The sequence below is a fragment of the Mus pahari genome, chromosome 1 (assembly GCF_900095145.1).
Source record: "Mus pahari chromosome 1, PAHARI_EIJ_v1.1, whole genome shotgun sequence".
Taxonomy (NCBI): domain Eukaryota; kingdom Metazoa; phylum Chordata; class Mammalia; order Rodentia; family Muridae; genus Mus; species Mus pahari.
In genome coordinates this window covers 63,389,263-63,410,481 of record NC_034590.1, presented here as the reverse complement: position 1 = coordinate 63,410,481, position 21,219 = coordinate 63,389,263, and the positions used below count along the sequence as shown (strand labels likewise).

Here is a 21,219-nt window from a genome sequence, read left to right as displayed (position 1 = left end):
TCTCTCTCTCTCTCTCTCTCTCTCTCTCTCTCTCTTTCTTTCTTTCTTTTCTTCTTTGGTTTTTCAAGAAAAGGTTTCTCTGTGTAGCCCTGGCTGTCCTGGAACTCACTCTGTAGACCAGTCTGGCCTTGAACTCAGAAATCCATCGCCTCTGCCTCCCAGGTGCTGGGATTAAAGGCATGCACCACCACGCCCGGCTAAGACATTTCTAGTAATGTGATTATTATGGGGTAAGAGCCAAGAATTAAAATCTAGATTGGTAGAATGACCCAAGGTTCTCAAGGGCAGGGGAAAAATGCCTTATTAATCTTGTTAACACCTGAGCCACAAGGAGGTGGTTAATGGCTCAGAAAAGCTTTAGTGGGAGGAATCAATGAATACATAAATGACAGGCTAACCATCAATAACAGTAAGTTATAAAGTCTAGATGTGCCAGAGGGCTGGAGGGAAATGTGGAGGTCATTCAGGAGACTCTTTCTCCATTCCCTACAGAAATCTAAAAATTGAAACCTTTTAAACATTAGTAGCAAACTGTGATTTCAGTGGAAGGTGAAGTAACACAACAACAACAACAACAACAACAACAACAACAGCACCTTTCTCTTTCTCTTTTCTATTTCAGGCATAAAATTGGCTGCTGAAACATAAAGCCCTTTGTTACAAAATTAAAGATGCAATTAAAAATGTAAATAGCTGTAAGTGTAAGCATAATGAGTCTCAAAGTATAAATGAAGAACCAAAATTTATTCTCCATTAAAGGAAGCAAATTCTAAGTACACACAGAAACAAGGGAACTTTCTTCTTACTTAATAAGTCCCATAGGGTGAGCTCCTTTCAAGACATGGTTCAAAGTAATCCTAAGGGGCCTGTGGGAGAGGTAATGTGTGGCATACTACAAATGAGACAGTCAAGATTGCAGCTGAGGGCTCTGGTTGCACCTCAGTTTAGAGAGTATTTGCCTAGCATACGGAAGGCCCCATGTTTGACTCACAGGATTACATGTACTGGGTATGATGGTAGACTTCTAAAATCCCATCTCTTTAGAAGATAAGTGAAGGTAGCCCTCAACTATATCCTGAGTTCAAGGCCATACCCGGCAATGTGAGATTCTGTTTTAAAAAATGAAGGTTGGCAATTAGTAGGTATCTTAATTAGGATCAATATAATGTTGCTGTGATGAAACACTATCATCAAAAGCAACTGGGGAGCTCTATATTTGGCTCACATACCCTGGATCACAGTCCAACGAGGGAAGCCAAGGTAGGAACTCAAACTGGATGGGAACCTGGAGGCAGGAGCTGATGCAGAGGCCAAGGGAGGGTGCTGCTTACTGGCTTGTTCCTCAAGACTTGCTCAGCCTGCCTTATTATAGAACCCAGGACCATCAGCTTAGGTGTATCACCACTCAGTCTTATGCAGGCCTTTTCTCAACTCTGGTCCCTCCTCTTAGATAAATCTAGCTTGTGTCAGGGTGACATAAAACTAGCCACCATAATAAGCTACACATTTTGCCCTAGAATGCCTTTCTTGGGAAATTTAATATATAACATAAAAGAAACACAAATTTCATTACTGTGAATCTTAGCAGTACAGGGCCAACTTCAACTTGACTGCACTACAGTATAAACAAATGCATAACTGGGTATAGCAGTGACTTATGTAGGCTGTTTGGCTTTCAAATTTCCTTGAAAATATCTCCTTTTTAGCACAAGAACAATAATTGTACCTGCCACAGTACTGTTGTGAGGTTTAAAGGAAGTCAACAGAGGGGTTATAGCATTTAAATTCCAGAGCCCTTCATGATTATAGCCCAAGTTGCCGTCTGAATTTTGTCACATATTTTTCTACCTCTCCTCTGGACTTCCCAGTCAATAAATTCTATTCAGCCTGTTTAACTAAATAGAATACCTGAATAGCATAACAGGTACATGGTCCTATCATGCCACATCCCTTAGAAGATGTGCTTGTGCATGTGTGTGTACTTAACCCTTTCTGTGTTACATGTATGGTGTGTACAGGCTTTTGGGCATGCACTTGTGCACTTGGGTGGAGGCCAGAGGTTGCCATTTGGTGTCACCTTCAATAACTTTCCACTTTATCTTTATTGAGATATTCTCTCACTGTGCTGGGAGTTCACCAAATAGCAAGCTAGCTATTGTCTAGTAATTGGCCAATGATGACCAAGGATCTTCATGTCTGGGGGTTGTTGATGCAGACTGCCACACTCAGCATTTTATATAGGTGATGGGGATGTAAAGACATGCCCTCCTGCTTGTGTGGCAAGCACTTTACTAACTCAGCCATCAATTTAGCTCCTTTCCTGGAAGATCTTAAGAAAAGAAAATTCACTCTTAATTCAGTGCTTTGACTTCTCTATTCTGCTGCATCCTACTATATCATAATTCAATCAATTTCAGAGTATTTAAATGTTGTTAAATAAGAGCATAGAAGTCAAGGAATGAAGATCAACATAAATATTGGCTAATGCTATGTCAAATACTCAGCAGCAGCTCACACACAGTTGACTGTAACCTTTGCCAAGGACAGTAGTGGAAGGCAGGAGGAAGGGAGAAAGAATTCTGCCTTGTATGTGAGTACATGGATGGCATGACCTTGCCTCATGTCTTTTGATAAAATCCATTATCAGATAAGGTTGGAAGTGACTATGCCACAGAAAAGGAGGTTGCAGACTGGCCTCTGTGCCACTCTCCTTCCTACCATGACTGGGCTACTGACCAATGGGGCCATGGAATAGAGAGTAGATGTCTGTGCTGCTATTCAAAGGAAAATGACTAGCACAGAAAAATCCTCTATATATACAAAGGAATACAATATAGTATTTTGTCTCACTATAATTAATAATATAGGAATAATATTTCCCCCAAATAGAAGCCCATCAAAGCAAAGTGTCCCGGATAGTACTTTTTTTTTTCCAAACCTGCCACTAAAGGAACATCCAGACATTGTGTCCTGGAAGAGAAGGGGCAACTTTCCCAAGATCTTGGCCTTGTCCCAGACTTTCTCTCTAACAAGTCTGTGTGTGTATATGTTAATTCTGTTATTAATTAGACCCTGGTTAAAACGAAGTCTGAGCGATTGGGGGACAAATGAAGCAGGCTGCTGTCCTGGCGATGCCACATCTTTCCTGGAATTGCAGTGCTGGCAGGTGGTGCTTGTATCTTGAAGACACAGATGGACTTGATGTCCCCAGTTCCTAATTAACTGCCACCAGCTTGATCAAATTCTTTGGCTACATTTGCATAGGAAAGATAGATGTGGAGTTCATTCATTTAATAAATGTTTATTAAGGTACCTTTTTTTATACTAAGTATTAAAAACTTGATAAAATGAAGATGCTAACTGGGACTTGTAGGCTGTTCTTCAATGGTATGTATACTTCAGCAACACTTCCTCCAAAGCTATTAAAATAGGTATATAATTGTAAGATATGTGACGTATTAGTTATCAGGAGACAATCTTTCAAGTAATGATCTATGTAGTTGATAAACTACCAACAGATCTATACTATGCAGGTTTGAGAGAAAGAGCCTATGATTCTCGTCTGCCTCTATCTCCTGGACATCTATTGCCAAGTGGCACAACGTGGACCAATGCAAACAATACGCTTATTGACTAGAAAAATCAAGAGATGAATGACTTGATGTGTAATGGTTGATATTGCCAATTTGACAGGATCCAGAGTCACCAGGGAGACAAACCTGCCTCTGAGGGATTATCTTTAGGTTAGACTCTGGGCATGTCTGTGAGGGATTGTCTAGATTGAGTTCATTGATTGTAAACAGCACTATTCCATAGGCTGCATAAAAAAAAAGAGAAAAGCAGGTGAATACGAAGAATAGTCATCACTCTTTGTTCCCAGGCTATGGGTGTAGTATGACCATTATGTTGTTTAGTTTATAACTTGTAACAATATGTAACAACGATGAGCTGTATGTTAAAACTGCGAATCAAAATAACCCCTTTCTCCCTGAGGTTGCCTGTGTCAGGGTACTATATCACACCAGTAAGGCAGTCTGTCACCTTATACACAGTGTATGGGAACAATGGGACAGGGGTCCATTTTCAGTCCACTGGTCACATTATTCACAGACCGTAAAACAAAAATTGCTACCTAAAGAAAAACAGTACAATAAAGAATAACCGTAAAAGAAATAGTCTTTCCCATTCAAAACAGAATTGAAGAGGGAGCCAGAGTTCACACAGAGAACAGAGGGGAAGAAGGAGACATCATGCGAGTGTGGCAGTGTTGTCATCTGTGTGAATGTGGGACTGCTAGCTGAACACTCAGTGAACTGAGTTTGTAGCTATTACTGAATTCTTTTCAGGCTTCCATGGGTTGAGTCTTACTAGGAAGTTGACAAAGCTGGACATTCTAGGGCCACAGAATTATGGCCTTCTTTTCAGGCACCATGGTCACAGAGGCCAGAAAGGAGTATAGGTCACCAGGAAACCTTGTCCCTTCCCTGCTGAAAGAAAGCAATGGAACAATGGGAGTGAGCTGGAGGGACAGTTCACCCCAGTGCTAAGAAAATAATGCCTGTTCACAATCAATTCTACAGTCTCTGCCTGAAAAGACAATGGACTGTACTAGGAGACTTGGTAAGGTTGAATGGGTCTGAGACCCTGGTACCCAGGTACCCACCTGGGATGGTAGATGCCACTGCTCCCTACTAGATTCTTGGCCCAGAATATATGACCACACTCCCCATGATAGTGATGTAGCCCAGAACATAGTTCTCCATACTAGTGAGACCCTGAGGGTTTAGCCAATAAGCTTCCCTAATCAGACATTCCTTCCTACAAAAAGTAATTAATCTCTGGTCCATCCTGAGAAGGTGGTATGCATCCACTTTCTATGATGAACAATCAATAAACAGTTTGGAACCAAGGACTGCCTCTTTCATCAAGAGCCACTGTGGGGAGCATGGAGATGGCCTTTGACTATAGAAACACAGCCTAAGTCTCCTACAGAAGGCTCCTCTGTGCTCCCAGACATCTACTGCTACGATCACAAATGAGCTAAACTGGAGTTCCCATTCCCCTTGCCCCAGGCTTGTCTTCGTCCTCAGCCCATGCATGCCACCAACTCTGTTCCCGACTCCTTACAGTCCAATTACTCAAGACCCAAGGTGCCAGGATATCCAGGAGTTTGGGAGCTCCCAGTTCCGGGGTCTTCATAACAGGTCCTTGGACTCCAACCCTTCATTACCTGACTCCTCTGTGCAGTTTCCCAGCTGCAACTGGATGCCCAGGAGTGAGGAGACCCCAGCTTCAGCTTCCCACATCTTAGACTGTGTTTCCCTACCCTCTGAACAGTGTCTCAGTGCTTCCTAAAAGCCCAGCACTGGATGACAACAGTGGCGTAGCGGCACTTCTCCACCCTAGGGGTGGGACAAAACATGGACTCCCATCTGCCCTGTTTAAACAGGCAGCCTTTGTAATAAATAATGATTATCAACTAAGATTTATCAATGTCTTTCGATGTGCTTTGTATAAGTGATCACAGTCACTTCATCATATACTATTGCTGTTACCATTTTCACTCCTACAGACAAGGAAATGAAGCCAAGGGAGATTGCTCTGATTTCTCTGTGGTCACAGAGCTAGTGACTGGCAAGTTCATACTACAAAAGTATCTGTGTTTGGCTGAATCCAACAACTGTGTCCCTAAATTCTACTCTATGGCATCTTAAATAGGACCTGAAAGTCTGTTCCAATGTCAAGTCTAGCTGAGGAATCTGAAGAAAACCATTTGGCAGACTCTCTTTCTTTAACTCAAAGAAGGTTGCCATACTCCTGACCGCTAGGCTGAGGGAATTTTGTAGAATAATAGAAGTTTTTTTTTGTTTTTGTTTTTGTTTTTTAAAAGGGTATTTGATTGAAGAAAGCCTCATGGCAGATATTTTCCTCTATTTCTACTTCTTCCCTAATGTCAGTCATAACCCCTTTCAAATTAGCTACACTAGCAAACATTTGGGATCCCTGAGATACTGAATTGCTAATTCAGGGAAGTGCTTTTTCCTGCTTGACTGGGCACCAAGTTTTTGACCTGGAACTCTTCTGTGTATCTGTAAGCCATACATCATGATCCACTGAGGAGTTATTAAATCAAGTCAGTCAGCTGTGACCATCACTGAGCGCAGAGAGACTGATCACACAGAATGGAAAACAATGAAGTACACGCTATACATAAGCAAAAGAGTACTGCTGAACACCCAAGTGCTTTCCTCTTTAGGAATGTTTCCATTTACAGGACCATGAGAAAGAATGAATGCCCTTCATTCGTTGGGCCAAAATACTGAAAAAGTTGTTGAAAAAGCAACTCAAATATTGTACATTAGGAAGCAGTCAAAATTCTCAGTCTATCTTCCACTACATTTAACTGTTGTACTGGTTCCTACTAGATGGTGAGTTTCCTACAGGCAGAAGACATGGTTTTTGGCTGAGTCCTTTGTTCCCATTATGGGTTTAGGAACAGGACAGATAGTTAAAAGATGCTTCATGACTGAGAGTTAAGTGTAGCACTCAGAACACTTAATAAGTTCATAACAAGGATACTGGTTATTTGCTGGAAGTCTCAATATTCTTTATTGGCCAATGAACATAGGTCAAAATTTTCTTTAATGTGACCTTTCACTCTCAAGCGATAGATAGATATATGTATCTGTTTTTCTCTCTGACCTCCGGCCTTCTCCTAGTAATCTAGGTGCTTTTATTCCTTTTAAGGAAGCATCTTCTCTAGACTTCTGTGCCTCTTTGGAAACTAAAGCCACCTGTCTCTGACCATAGTTCTCTTAGCAGCAAGGAGAGCCATGTCTTTGGAAACCATCTTTTTACTGAAGGGCAGAAGGGGAGAACATCTATGAAGAGGTGAATTCAGTCATTCCACCTAGGCATCTGCTTGCTTCTTTTGCTCATATGAACAGCTTTGATGACATGAATTAAATCCCACATAGCTAGTCTGGGGATCAAGTACATGTACTGGTAAGCTAATGTACTTGCCTAATACTCTGAAAATTGCCGTATTTGTATCTTTAACACTTTGGTTGGTTTCCTTCATTTTTTGCTACTATGTTTGCAATCCAGGCTCTATTACAGGCTATGTGAGAACTGATCCATTGGAGTATATCCCCAGCCAACTTTATTTGTTGTTATGACTTTTCAAATATAGGTTTCCACAATGCAGGACACATAAAAGTCAAATAGTACAAACACATTGAAGTCATCCCTGTACTACATGTAGAGGATTATGAGTATCAATTGATTTCATTCGCACACTGCTCCCACATCACTTCTAGTGCTGCACACAGCTTAAGGCAAGTAAAATAATTCCACCTAGATTGAAGATCTTTGGAACCAGTTTAAAGCTCTCTTTGGGCAAGGTAGCGTTGCTTACTTTCTCTCATATCAAGAGTTCAGGGAAACAAAGTGCTACCACTTGGGAGGATTGTGTCCACCAGAGGGATAAGGCCAGCTTCAAAAGGCTCGTAAGATGTCACAACGTCTTCAACAAGGTCAGAGCCAAAGCTAGCTAGACACTCTCTTTCTCTTCTTTCTCTTTCTCTTCTTTCTCTTTCTCTTTCTCTTTCTCTTTCTCTTTCTCTTTCTCTCTCTCTGTCTGTATGTGTGTGTATATGCATATGAGTGTATGTGTGTGTGAGTATATATATATATATATATATATATATATATATATATATATGCATATGAGAGTATGGATGTATGGGGGGGAGTAAGAAGGGAACTCTAAGGCAGAGTAGAAGTTATATGAGCTAGGCAAATATTGAATTGCTTATCCTAGCTCAAAATTTTGTGAACTCTCTGACTTAGGTATTTTACTTCTTGCAAATATATGGATAATATCAGGGAAAGCCACAATATATATCCTATATTGCCCTAAAGTGGAGTGCTTGAATTTTACTTCTCACTCGTCTGAGTGTCTAACACAGCACTGGCCAGAGAAGACTGGCAACCACAGCTACCATACATCCAACAGCTGGAACCCATGAACTAAGATGGAGGGAGAGGGAACAAAGTGGGGAGAAATGTCGGACTGGTGGGAGAGTTGGCTGTCATAGCCACTGTGGGATTCCCAGGCAAACGTGTTTTCCTTTCGGTCCTCAGAGCAGACCTGGTAATAGCTAAGGTTCCTTTTGTCATTTAGAGTAAGGTAAGCAAGATAAATAAAATAATACTCCAAGATGTCATTTCCAGACCAGAAAGACACACTCATTACTTTATTCTTCTATAGTCAGGAAACCCTGCTACTCATTTATTTTGAGAGAGTGAGTAGTTGATGCTCTAAAATAAACACAGACTAATTCGGTACAGTTCCTGTAGGCATGCTCCAGATATGGCAAGTGTCTCCGGGGACCATTTTTGGTAAGGACTCTGTTTGGGCTCTGCTAGTCCATTTTACATCCTCATTTCCCTTGTTGGTCTATTTTACGCATTGTGCAAGAACAAGGCCAGGAGCCCTTAGAGTTCTTGTTCTGGGATCTTACTGTGAGTGTGGCCTTTATTTCCTCTGCTACTCTCTGTCTCTCAGACTCACTGAGATGCTAAGGTCGGGTCTGTAGGTACTACAGAATGGAGTTTTAGAAGACCAAATACCAGATTTTAATACGAAAGAGATTTTTTTCCTCTGGGAAATTTCATATGGATGTGTGTTTCAGTCTCACTTAAGAATGTGTTCCTTTTAAAACTATCTATCAGTTTAACTTTCCAATTTTCGTTCATATTACACTTCTCAGAATGAAGATTTGATCCTAGTCAATAGTACTTTCAAATATGTCTTCATTTTATATATCATAGCCTTTCATTTAATTTTCCACAACTTAAAAACTTTTAACCCATGTGTCTTCATCAAATTTTTTTTCTACTGCATTAATAATATTTTCATGTACTCTGTTTTTAATGACATCAACGTCGATGATTTTTTTCTTTGTGGTTTTAGTCTATAAAGTCATTCATTCAATTGACGGAGTTGACTGGGTACTCTTAGCCAAACTACTTTTTTGCCTATTTCCTATCCCAAAATGAAACATTTCAAGGTTTTTCAAAATAATTTTTATCATGAAAACCAGTGATTATAACACACAAGTATTGAGAAGAGAAACAGACACAAATTGGCTTAACTTCTATTTCATTTGTGATGTCACTATAACACATTTACTAAGGTAGTTCTCCACATTTCCTACCATGGACAATGACATACTTCAAAATAATCTAGAATAGAGTTGGCTAGCTATGACAATTAATAGTCTGTTAAATTGATCTGTCTGTTTGTCTGTCTGTCTGTCATCATCATATCATGTGTTTTTAAGTCCAAGAGTCCTGAGGCACAGAAACTCTCCAGAATAAACTGGCATTCTATGATGGCCGGAGCATCCAGCAAATTAAGGCCCCTGAGAACAAACCACATTCTAAAATTGATCTTCTTGCCATGACTGATACACAGGCAAGCTAATTCTACCTTTATATTTATAGCCATTTGGAATTCAGACAAGTCCAGCTCATGTGCATCATTTAGTGTATGTATCACAGGTGAGGAGATGTGGCCTTAGCTGTCAATCAGATCCTGGACCAGAGCTGGCAGTGGACATTCAAACAGTGAGGACTTGTTTCCTCCAAATAGTACATACACTCATTCTGACCACAGAAGGAGCCATGTTCATTCTAAGCTGTTAGTATTTGTATTACTTATTAAAAATCCTGTCTTGACAAAATGGCTCAGTAAAGTTGCTCACAACCTAGCAGGAAGGTCATAGTTCAGTTCTTAGGACCCACATTGTAGAAGCATGTGTACATGTGTGCTCACACACGTGCACACACACACAACACATGCAGGAACACACACACAAATAGATGACTCTTAGACGTAGTGCAGGAGGGAGAACTAGGAAGTAAGCCATGCTATGCTTGAGTGTCTACAGACCTCACTCAAGGTTTCCATGCAGAGAAAATACTGACAGGCTTTTTCAAGTCACTCACTCTGTAGCAAAGGAACTTACTACTAAGAGCTATCTCCAGGTTGCTCTTAATCTTGTGGTGGTTTCCTTGCCTCCATCTCGTATGTACTGAGACTGCAGAGGTGAGTTACCACACCAGGCTGATTAATGAGTTTCAGATGTTCAGGAAATAAACTATTATGGTCTGAGAAACAACTGGTGTTGAGATTCTACTGAAGCAAAGTATTTCCACCAGAATGTTCAGAAAAACAAGCAGTCCACACAACTCTTAGATAGAACAGCTGATTTCTAATAAATGCGTAAGAGCTAACACACTCACATCCTGGAAAGTCAGGAAGTAAAAATGAATAGTTTCTCCCAAGACCAACTGCAAGCAAATGTCTGGAGCTTCAGTCATTAACACAACTGATGTTTCACTTTAATATTTTAATATTTTCAATACTACCAAGAAATAATTTAAGAGTTGTATGTGGTAGTATAAACTTGTGTTTCTAGTACCAAGAAAATTCTAGAATTTGTTGACATGAGCTACAGAGACAGACCCTCCCTCCACTTCATTTTTGAAAGAGAAAAAAATTGAAAAGATAAAATTACGGGAGAGTTTTCGCCTAATAACACTTCAAAAGTTACTTGGAAATGGTTAAATGCAAGGCCTTTGAGCCTATGTTCCAATTAGCCCATGTTTGTGTACTGACAAACATGGGCTAATTGGAACATAGGCATGGCATTTGCGTTCCTAAGCCAGTAGTTCAGGACTAACATATCCTAGTGAAGAATGTTCTGATGCCTACCTGACATACAGGGAGCGTTTCTGATTGGTTCGAAGGGACCCGGACCCGGAGCTCATGCTGTGGTTCATCATCTGCTCTCGTAGGTCATGGATTTTGGCCTCAAATCGAGCGTAATCTGGTAATGAGGGAAAAAAAAATGGTAAGTTTGTTTCTGTATCTTCTGAGTTAGACATGCTGTATAGACAAGGTTACTGATTAAGACAAGGCTACTGATCACTGTTATTGTAAGTTCCTTACAAAGTACCAGGCAGATGCTCAACTTCAGAACAGTAGGTCTGCTTGCTAGTGCCATTTACTCACATATTCATAGGAAGAAAAGACGCATGACATTCCTAACTTGTGAGACATTTAAGATTCCACACAACCCTTACCCTGTTTCCTGTTTCTCAAAACTATAGCGTATCAGCATAACTAGGATATTGAAATGGACACAATCTATTAATTTCAATCAGATTTTCTCAGTTCCATTTCTACTCGAGTGTGTGTGTGTGTGTGTGTGTGAGAGAGAGAGAGAGAGAGAGAGACAGAGACAGAGACAGAGACAGAGAAACAGAGGGAAAGAGAGGGAGAAAGACAGAGACTGAGAGAAACAGAAAGAAGCAGAGAGACACAGAGAGAGGCAGAGAGAAAGAGACGAGATAGAGAGGTAGACAGAGAGTGACAGACACATAGAGAAAGAGGCCTTTAATGTAGCCCTAGCGAATCTAAAACTTGCTGTGTAGACAAGGCTGGCCTCTGCTTCTCAGTCCCTGCATTAACAGTGTGTGTCACTGCTCAAATTGTTCACTAGCACGTTTAAAAATAATTTGATTTTCAATTCAATTTACAACTTTTCATGAAAACAAAGGTAACTAATATAATAAAGGTATTTACCTAGAGAGTGTTTCAAATTATTTTTATAAAGGACTTATTTTATTTTTATTTATTTTTATTTACATGTATATGTGTGTGTATGACTGTGTGTGAGTACACACTGGGGTTTTCTGAAAATTCAGTAAGTGATCTTAAGTGCTGGGCCATCTTTCCAGCCTTATGTTTCAAATGCTGTATAATTAAGAAGTTCTATGAAACTGACTTTAATTTCAGATCATGTAGCATGGATTGATAATTATGAGATGGCTGTCCCTAAAAGTCTTGGCAACAGATAACAGTTCAGAATGTAAATCATAAAAGTCTGTACCCTGAAGATTTAAAAGGCACATAATAGTTGGTTTAGTTATTTCTGGTGCTGAAGTACATTCTGGAATTACCAAGATTTGGCAGACTCCGTGTTAATAATTCAGCTTTAAACCTTTTTTTCAGGTTAAAAAAAGCAAAATATAGACTTAATCATATAGTTCATCTAAAATCTATTGACTTTACTCTAAAACACTATATTTCATTCCAAGGGAAAACTTAAGAGCACTGGTGTGATGTTGTCAGCAGATTGAACCCAACTGAGCTAGCTGTATTTCTTTGCTCTCTTGAAGGATCAGCTGACATTTATAATGGACCACACTGCACCCAGTGCACACTGGGCTTTCTGGGCATCTTATTTCTAGGTTGTAAAATGAAGCCGACAGATATCATAAAAACCTCAACTACAGAAACACACACGAGAGCTGGAAAGGCCTCAGCTTCCCTTCTCACAGATGTTCTTCCCCAGAGCTTATCCGGAGAGCAACGTGCATGCTGAGAATGCTGTGGGAATGTGTGTGAGCTCATGATCACACACACGTGCATTCACTCTATGGATTCTGCTCAAGTTTTTTTCTCTTTTTTAATAGTATCATATGGATAGCTAGCTACTTTCTCCCACATATATAAACATGATTTTCCTAAATCACATTTTATATTTATACTTGTTTATTTAACTAGCCCCATGTCTTTAGGTTTTAGGCCTCTGCTGCTCCTCATGATGTAATGAATAATGCCTTACTGTATGTGTGCATGTTATAGAATAAATTAGGATGGCACCACAATCAAAAGTACTGGTCAATAGTTTACATAACAGTTAAACAGTCCCATGAACACTTTGTTTTTACGTTTTAAAAATAGATCTTATTATATAATATAGGCTGCCATGGGACTTGCTGTGTATACATAGCACAGTCTGCCTTGAACTTGAGTTTCTCCTATCTCAGCCTTCTGGGTGCTAGAATTAGAGGCATGTGTTTCCACATTGTAGAGAAAGAAAAACAAACAAACAAGCAAACAAAACAAAACAGCAGCAACAATAACAAAAACACCCTCTGATTTCTTTGGGGACACAGTGGAACTTTCCAGCTTCCGCTGATCCATGTCACGCGACTACTCTCTGAAGCTTAGTATCAGCCCTGGATGCCACTCAGTCTCATGGAGACATAGGACTCTCTGCTTCACAACCAGAAAGACTTGAAAGTTGAAAAAGCATCTACAATCAGCGCTTTACCCTGTCTCTCCAGTGAGCTACATTACTGCCTTTATCACAGCACCACCTCTACCAATAACAGCACTGCATCTATCAATCACAGCACTGACTCTATCACCCCATTGCTCATTAGATGCGCTCTCACAGCACCTTGCAATTACTTGTGTGGTTACCCTATTCCACTAGGCTGAGCCTCTTAGGGCAAGTCCATGTCTCATTGGAGGAATTCCATATTTATGACATGCAATCTGATAGCCCAGAGGGAGTTAAGAAGAGGTGCAGAACACCTTTTCTAAGTGACTGATCAGTGAATAAGGAATGAGCTAAATCATTAGATAAACCTGGTTATCAAGTAGCTGTAAAAAATAAATTGCCAATTCTCAACATTCTTTGCGAGAGAAGGAAGGTGGCATACGTTTGTCTTCACTTCCAAAAGCAAGTGTTCAATGTTCAGACATTTTTTTGTTAACTTACCACCACTGCCTAAGCACTTCACTGTTTTTATTGCTCTCCAGGCTCTCTTCAACTCATTCACAACTGAAAACAGTTGTGACACTTAACCTACACACAATTAAGAACATCAATAGACTCTCTTAAAGGGTCTCATTAGGATCACACTACTACAGCGTGTATTATGACAGGATACTTGCCTTAATAATAAAGCTCATTTGCATTGCTGTATGGCTCATTAGGTGATCGGAATACTTTCTGCCATATTCTTATATTGGATGCCCTCCTTTACGTACAGTGCTTGAGTTCTCTGTAGCTCCTAAATTATACTGCCTTTGCCTTATCCAGTGTCTATCTCATCCTTGCCTTAGCACTTTGACACTCAGCTCAATCACAAAACTTGTATTCAAAGGAACTTATCTTTTACCTTTGGAAAGTGGAGACAGAGGCTCACATAATTTATCGAATTCACAAACAATAGGTTTACAGATACAAATGGGATGAGGGTGGGGGAGGTTGCATGTTTTCAAGTTCATAGAGGTAAACCAAGCTTATAGTTAGAAATGCTTTATAAATAAACATCTATGTAGACTGTGAGATGCCAATCTTGACATCTAACAAAGCTAAAACACAAACAATGAATACACCCACTCTTATCAACCCAACTTCTTCCCTTAGCTGTTTTCCTCCTGCCTCTGTTCTCTCCTTTGGGGTATTTTTCAGACAAATTCATAACACTCTTGATTTCAAACCTCTGAACATTCAACTGAGATTTTTAAAACATGCTAATCTTTACACCATATAGCTTGGAGCACATCAGAACCTGAGTGGATTTGCTTACAGAATGTGAGATTATAAGGATGTTAAGCATGACAATGCTAAGGTGGGACTCCACAGTAAGAAAGCAACACTCTATCCTGCACTGCCTTGCTTGCAAAGGGCATCCAGTGAAGGCTGAAACCACAAATCATTTCCTACTTCTTGTGCCTATGAAACTAGCAAGAGGGCACTAAGTGAAGTGTTCAGACAGGAGTCAGGAAGCACTGGCTTCAGTGAACTTTGTGTCCTTTGCATGAGAAAGTCAGGTACTTTTGTGTCCCCCCCACCCGCCTTATATTCTGAGACTTCTAAAGCCAACGGCACATGAAAGCAAAGGAGGAAGGAGACCAGATGGTGAGGGAGGAGCAAGAAGAAACCATAAACAAGACCCAGTAATAACCATGAAGGAAGTGCCATAATGAAATCCATTATTTTGTATGCCAGTGAAAAAACAAATTAAATTACATGAGCAAGCCTATGGAGTTCCAGATGATGTGGATAAGAGCATCAGCAAGGGCAGCGACAAGCAATGGTGGTGCTCATCGGAAGGGAAGATGTGTTCCTAGAGCAGATACAGTGGCTGGGAGGTTTCAGGGTTCCAAGTGAGCTCCTCTGAGCATGCTGCTTCCATCAGATCAATCAGTACTGACTGAGTGGAAGTAACGCACAGAACTTTACTAAACTCCTTTAAGTGTGTCCTATAGGAAGTGTGCTTAGTGTATGTGCCATATTAAAATCCACTAAGCATTTAAGAAATTAATAAATCAATTGTAATCACTCTTTTGGCAGTTCAGATTTTTTTTTCCAATTTTGACATGAGGGTTAATAATAGCAGAATGCTTAAGATTTGGGATATATAGATGGTTATCAACTTCTTGGCCCACCCATGTACCAGCTATGCATTGTTAGGCAATTTGTTATCCATTCTTGGCTCAATTTTCTTATATGCAAAATGGCCACAATGATGGTGCCTATCTTAAGATATATTGGGAAGGTTTCCAGAGAGCTAATGGATCAGAACAATTGGCTCTTGGTACTGACTGTCATTTCTTGTTCTTATATGCATAACCTCTTCTTGTTCATTACTCATAAACATTGTAGGTTCTATCAAATAGTATGGAAACAAGTCTATGTCTAAAACCCTCTGATTTAGCCTCTCCTTCCCTATTGTAAAGTACATCTACCAGGCCAAACCGGAATAAACAAAAGGCAACCACAGTTTGGAATGCTTGGCCCCTTCTTGATAAAATTAAATGACCCACAAGGTCCTCCTACAAGATCCATAGTTACTTGGAGCTCAGAATGGTGCTGTCCAGTTCCAGTTCTGCTGTGGTTTTCTGTTATATTAGCGGCTTCATCTGTCAGGATTCTCTCAGCGCTGACAGGACACTCAGGAGGAGAGGTGAGAGGGTCTGCGTAGCACACAGACCTCCGTGACAGGGGGCTCTGCTGGGCTCTGATTTCCTTTGCAATTTGTCAAGGTTGAACAAGAAAACCTAGTCTACAAAGGAGGAGTATTCTGTTTAATCTACCAGCGCCTAATGGTGCCCAGATGCTTGCATCCACAACTCAAGCCTGTGTGCTTTGAATCTGAGAGAAGGAAAGAACCTTGGCACAAGGAATGAGCACCCCCAAGGGAGCTGGGGGTGGGGGGCGGGCAGCACATTCCTTCACAGTCTTGACTTCATGTAGCAGTTTTCACAGCTCTCTGCTACAAGAAGAAACAGAAAGCAGAGCAGATTAGAACTCTAGGAGAGGAAACCCGGTTTCGGGATTAATCATGCCATTTACTAACAACGAGACCTCGGCAGTTATTAAGACGCAGTTAATTCACCTGTACATTTTGAGGTTTACTTTTCAAACTGGTTTAGAGAATCAAAACGAAATTTGATGCGAAACAGCTTAACTGTTATTCCCGTGGTGGGTCAGGACAAATGCATATCCCATCTTTAGTGGCACTGAGGTTGACAGTTTATTCTAAGTATGGACACCACTCAGAGAGGAACAGATAAAGCCACTGAGCCGTACAGTAGACTCTGTACATCCAAGCCACGGAGACTACTTTCCTGCTGAGTTATCCATTCCAGAACTACACTGAAGCTACTTTGAACAGCCGCCGCCCCTCCCCCAGCCCCCTGAGATGTGCCAAAGGGCACAAAGATTCACACAGACAGACCTGTGAGAATCTCTTGGTGGTAGCTAAACTAAAGGGTCTGAGCTTTTTTTAATGCTTCCCCTGGTGGGACTGGGGTAAATGCCAGTGATGTGCAGTCCACTGAGGTCACACTATTGTTTATTTAGGCGTGCCTGCCGTTGTCATCAAGACCAGGAATAATGTTCAGGAAGGGTGGAGCACTAACAGGTCACTTCTAAGCACAATCTCAGATTACTGCTCCACAGGTACTTTCCTTCACTGTTGGGGCATTTTCCTTTCATTGATTTCTCAATGTTTCTTCAGCATTGATAAGAGGCCACATACAATGCTAACTGCTAGGGTACCAAAGTCACTGCTTCTTATTCTCATTTTCCTGTGGATTGCAAAAGAGCACCTGCCACTTAAGCTCTTCCATTCTATGCAAGGAGTAAGGAGAGGTTCTTAGATGGTAGCCAGTCCTGGGTAAGCTCTCCTCTGCCTGGAATAAGCTCACACAGTCAGCTCCAAGCTACTGCAGACAAACTGGGGCAAGTACAATCTCTATGAAAAGCCGCTGGTTATTTACAGTGTGCAAAGAGAAACTAGAATTTCAAAGCTGTCCCCTGGAGGCAGAGTTTCTGGAGCCCTGGCTCTGAGAGGGTAGGAAAATCTCCCATCTGCTTAGAGATACTGTTTCCTCATTTGGGAAAGGAAGAAAGCACTGTTGCTCCTACACACTGCCTTTCTGCATACCCGAAACGCTGTACTTCATCTTCACTGTTCTAGGCAGTATGGATTTTTTTTAAAGGCATCAGCTATTGATCATGCAGTTTTGAACAAGTGAACAAAGGCTCATTCTGATACCATGACTGAAATGTATTTTTGCACAGACATGAATGTGAGTCTTGGAATCAATATATGATAATGAATGATTTAGAGTAGAAAAATATCTCAAAGATATTTATCACTATGTGCTCTTTCCCTCTCTCCCTTGCTCCTTTCTCCCCCTTCCCACTCTCCCTCTCTCTATACCACACTCTCAAATAGTTATATATAAGGGAGAACATCAGTTGTACTTCACATTCAAGAAGTGATGCATTGCCAAAACCCTTTTATGTGACATAAAATTCATTTTATTTACTTGGCGCTCAGAACATATACAACAGCCTCCCTTTAGCCACCTATTTCTTTAGTTGCCCTGGGACTACAAAGCCTGCTAGGCACAGAAGGGGACCAGCCACATTATGTTAGGATGGAGAGATACTATTAGAGCTTTGCATGCAAGACACTTTACAAGAACCAATGCCTGAAGGGATGCTGTGTTGATGAATTACTTTCCTTCGATGATGGCTCTCTTCTTAGCAATACACTTGAATTCCTGCCTGCTGTCAAGAAAGCTGACCTATGGCCACTGGCAGGTCTTTGAGTGGAGATCTTCCCAGACTGCCTTTTCTGCATAAAGAGCTTTCTAGCCTCTTACTTCAACCCTCAACTTACTTTACCCTTCAGGCTGCCAACCAGATTCTGAGTTGAAAAAGAGACATGGAATTTTCCATTACATCCCCCATCTCCCGTGTGTGTGTGTGTGTGTGTGTGTGTGTGTGTCTATGATGCATCTTCTCAGCCCTATTTAGACTTTTTAATCGCAGCAGAGCCAGAGGACCCCTAACTCCCTCCCTACTGAATATTTTTATTGTTTCCCTGCCCTTTTTCATTCCCTCAGATACTGGTCTTGATTTTCCTAGTTCACTTCTGTGTTAGTTACTTTCACCTAATTAATTGCTGTGATAAAACACCATGAGCAAGACAACTTATAGAGAAGTGTTTATTTGGGGCTTACAGTTTTGATGACAGAGTGACAGAGCAGCTGAATGGCCATATCTTGATCAAAACATGAAGTTGAGAGAGTACTGGAAATCATGAGTCTTTGCATTCTGAGTGACATACTTCCTCCAATGAGGCCACATCTCCTAATCTTTCCCAAACGGTTCCATCAGTTGAGTCAAGTATTCAATGAGCCTATGGTGGCCATTCTCATTCAAACTACCAAAGGATCCCTCCCAAGATACCAAGATACATACTTCATCTATTACTTTGCAAAAATAGCTTCCCATCTCTGCCAGCCAACTTGTCTTCAATGGCCTTACTCAGATACTGCATCAAGCTATGGTGATATGTTCTTTCTTTCTTTCTTTCTTTCTTTCTTTCTTTCTTTCTTTCTTTCTTTCTTTCTTTCTTCCTTCCTTCCTTCCTTCCTTCCTTCCTTCCTTCCTTCCTTCCAACACAATGGATACTTTTCCTTCATAGTGTTTAGCAAACTTACGATTGTTCAACTATCAAAATTACTTATTATTTGCAAGGTATATGGTTGGTGGTTGCAGCTTCTTTGGGAACTGATGAAGTAAGACTGCTGTTGTGACTGCCCCACACTTACCCCAATAAAGAACTGAATTAGCCATCTTGATTATGTTGAGAATGGAATAAATATGACCAATCCCTAAATAGCTCTTACAACACATTTTTAAAAAATTTTCAACTGATGAAGAAAACCATTGTCAGAGGTCAGTATTGAGTACATGTACCTCTGTCTCCTTTATGAGGTAGTGATGTTTGATTCATATAATCATCTCGCCAGACTTCCCCTCAGTTCCTAAGATCATCTTTTGTCTTTGAATATATATGTTCTTATTTATTATCTTTATTATCTTAATATTTCAAGTATTTTTATATACAACTAGAAAAAAAATCTCATAATGGATATTTACCCACAATCTCTAGACACATAAATAAGAACTAAATTAAGAATACTTCACAGTAACCATATCGTGCTTAGTTTAGTTATTTGCATTGCTCAGAAAAAAAATGTGCTTTGATTATTTCAACAAAATATTTCCTATGAAATGGTTAGTCTCATTTGACAAAAGAGCTTCAGTAAAGTGAAAATGATCTGAGGGGCATGTGAACAGGAAATTGCCATCCAAGAAATGATCAAAATGCAATATACTCTTCTCTTTCCAGTGTGTCTTACTTAGAATTTGAAACAAAGATATTACATAATCCATGAAATGTCCTTATATTTTACCTGTCATGTCTGTGACAGAAAGACTAGACAGTTAATAAAAACAAAGAAGCAATGTAGACATGTCTTTTGGTGGTCCAGTTTAAAATAAAAGAAAGTGAGTCTGGTATCAATGAAGAAGAATGGACAGGATAAGGGAGTTTCAAATAAGGGACCCTGCTGATTAACTAACTCTATGTGACATAACACAATCCAGGGGTCCTATGTTCTAAGCCTATGTTTAGGCTTGGAGTTTGGCTAAATGACTGAGAATAAAAAGGATATGTCATTTGGAGGGAGCAAAGAAAATAACCTAGAACAAATAAGACCACACATCGAGACCCATCAATTTAAGGGACAGCATCAGTATGATGCAGGGGTCTTATCTCAGGCTTTCATAATTACAATGGCAGGAAGTATGCGGGATGCAGCCTTAGCAACTGAAGAAATTAGGAAACAGGAGATTTATTTCTCTGTACTTAAGAACAAGTTGTCCTGCAATGATAAGTAGGGACAAATAAGACAGACACCAATTATTCTATCCTCTCGGGCAGGGATTGGGGGGATGAGGGAATAATAAAAGCAAATAGGCGTGTAAGTTTACTCTTATTTACAAGCAAATAAAAACATGTTAGGGGAAACTGAACCCTGTAGAACTGAGTCAGGTAAAAGTATCTTTCCTCTTAATTAATAATTGAAACAGGAATCCCAAGCAAGCAGCCTCTGCAGGTGGAGGAGGAGGTCCTATAATCGGAGCCAGTGTGAACCATGGGGGTAAGGATCAGAGAGCTGACGCAGAGCCCATGTCAATTACTTGCAGTTTCTACAATGAAACGCTAAAAATTCAGTAGATGCAAGATGACTGAAGCTCAACTCTAGAGGCCACTTTAACTCAGTCCCAGCTTATGTTAGTTGTTTTCTTTTTCTTTTTTTTTTTAATTAGATATTTTCTTTATTTACATTTTAAATGCTATCCCGAAAGTTCCCTATACCCTTCCCCTGCCCCTGCTCCCCTACCCACCCACTCCCACTTCTTGGCCCTGGAATTCCCCTGTACTGGGGTATATATAGTTTGCAAGACCAAGGGGCTTCTCTTCCCAGTGATGGCTGAATAGGCCCTCTTCTGCTACATATGCAGCTAGAGACATGAGCTCTGGGGGTACTGGTTAGTTCATATTGTTGTTCCACCTATAAGGGTTGCAGACCCCTTCAGCTCCTTGGGTACTTTCTCTAGCTCTTCCATCCAATAGCTGACTGGGAGCATCCACTTTTGTGTGTGCCACACACTGGCATAGCCTCACAAGAGATTGCAATATCAGGATCCCTTCAGCAACATCTTGCTGGCATGTGCAATAGTGCCTGGGTTTGGTAGCTGATGATGGGATGGATAGTCCATTCTTTCATCTTAGCTTCAAACTTTTTCTCTGTAACTCCTTTCATGGGTATTTTGTNCCCTATTCTAAGGAGGAATGAAGTAGCCACACGTTGGTCTTCCTTCTTCTTGGTTTTCTTGTGTTTTGCAAGATGTATCTTGGGTATTCTAAGTTTCTGGACTAATATCCACTTATCAGTGAGTGCATATCTAG

The 21,219-nt window shown here is 40.5% G+C and overlaps 1 protein-coding gene across 24 annotated transcripts in view; it reads right to left on the bottom strand.

Annotated features, from left to right (window-relative positions):
• Positions 1-21,219, bottom strand: part of Dlg2 (discs large MAGUK scaffold protein 2) — a 1,883,913-nt gene that overhangs the window by 136,123 nt on the left and 1,726,571 nt on the right. For all 24 annotated transcript variants that reach the window (XM_029535332.1, XM_029535281.1, XM_029535286.1 and 21 more), the window contains one exon: positions 10,784-10,898. In XM_029535332.1, coding sequence (XP_029391192.1) covers positions 10,784-10,898 — 115 coding nt within the window. The remainder of the gene's footprint in view (positions 1-10,783; positions 10,899-21,219) is intronic.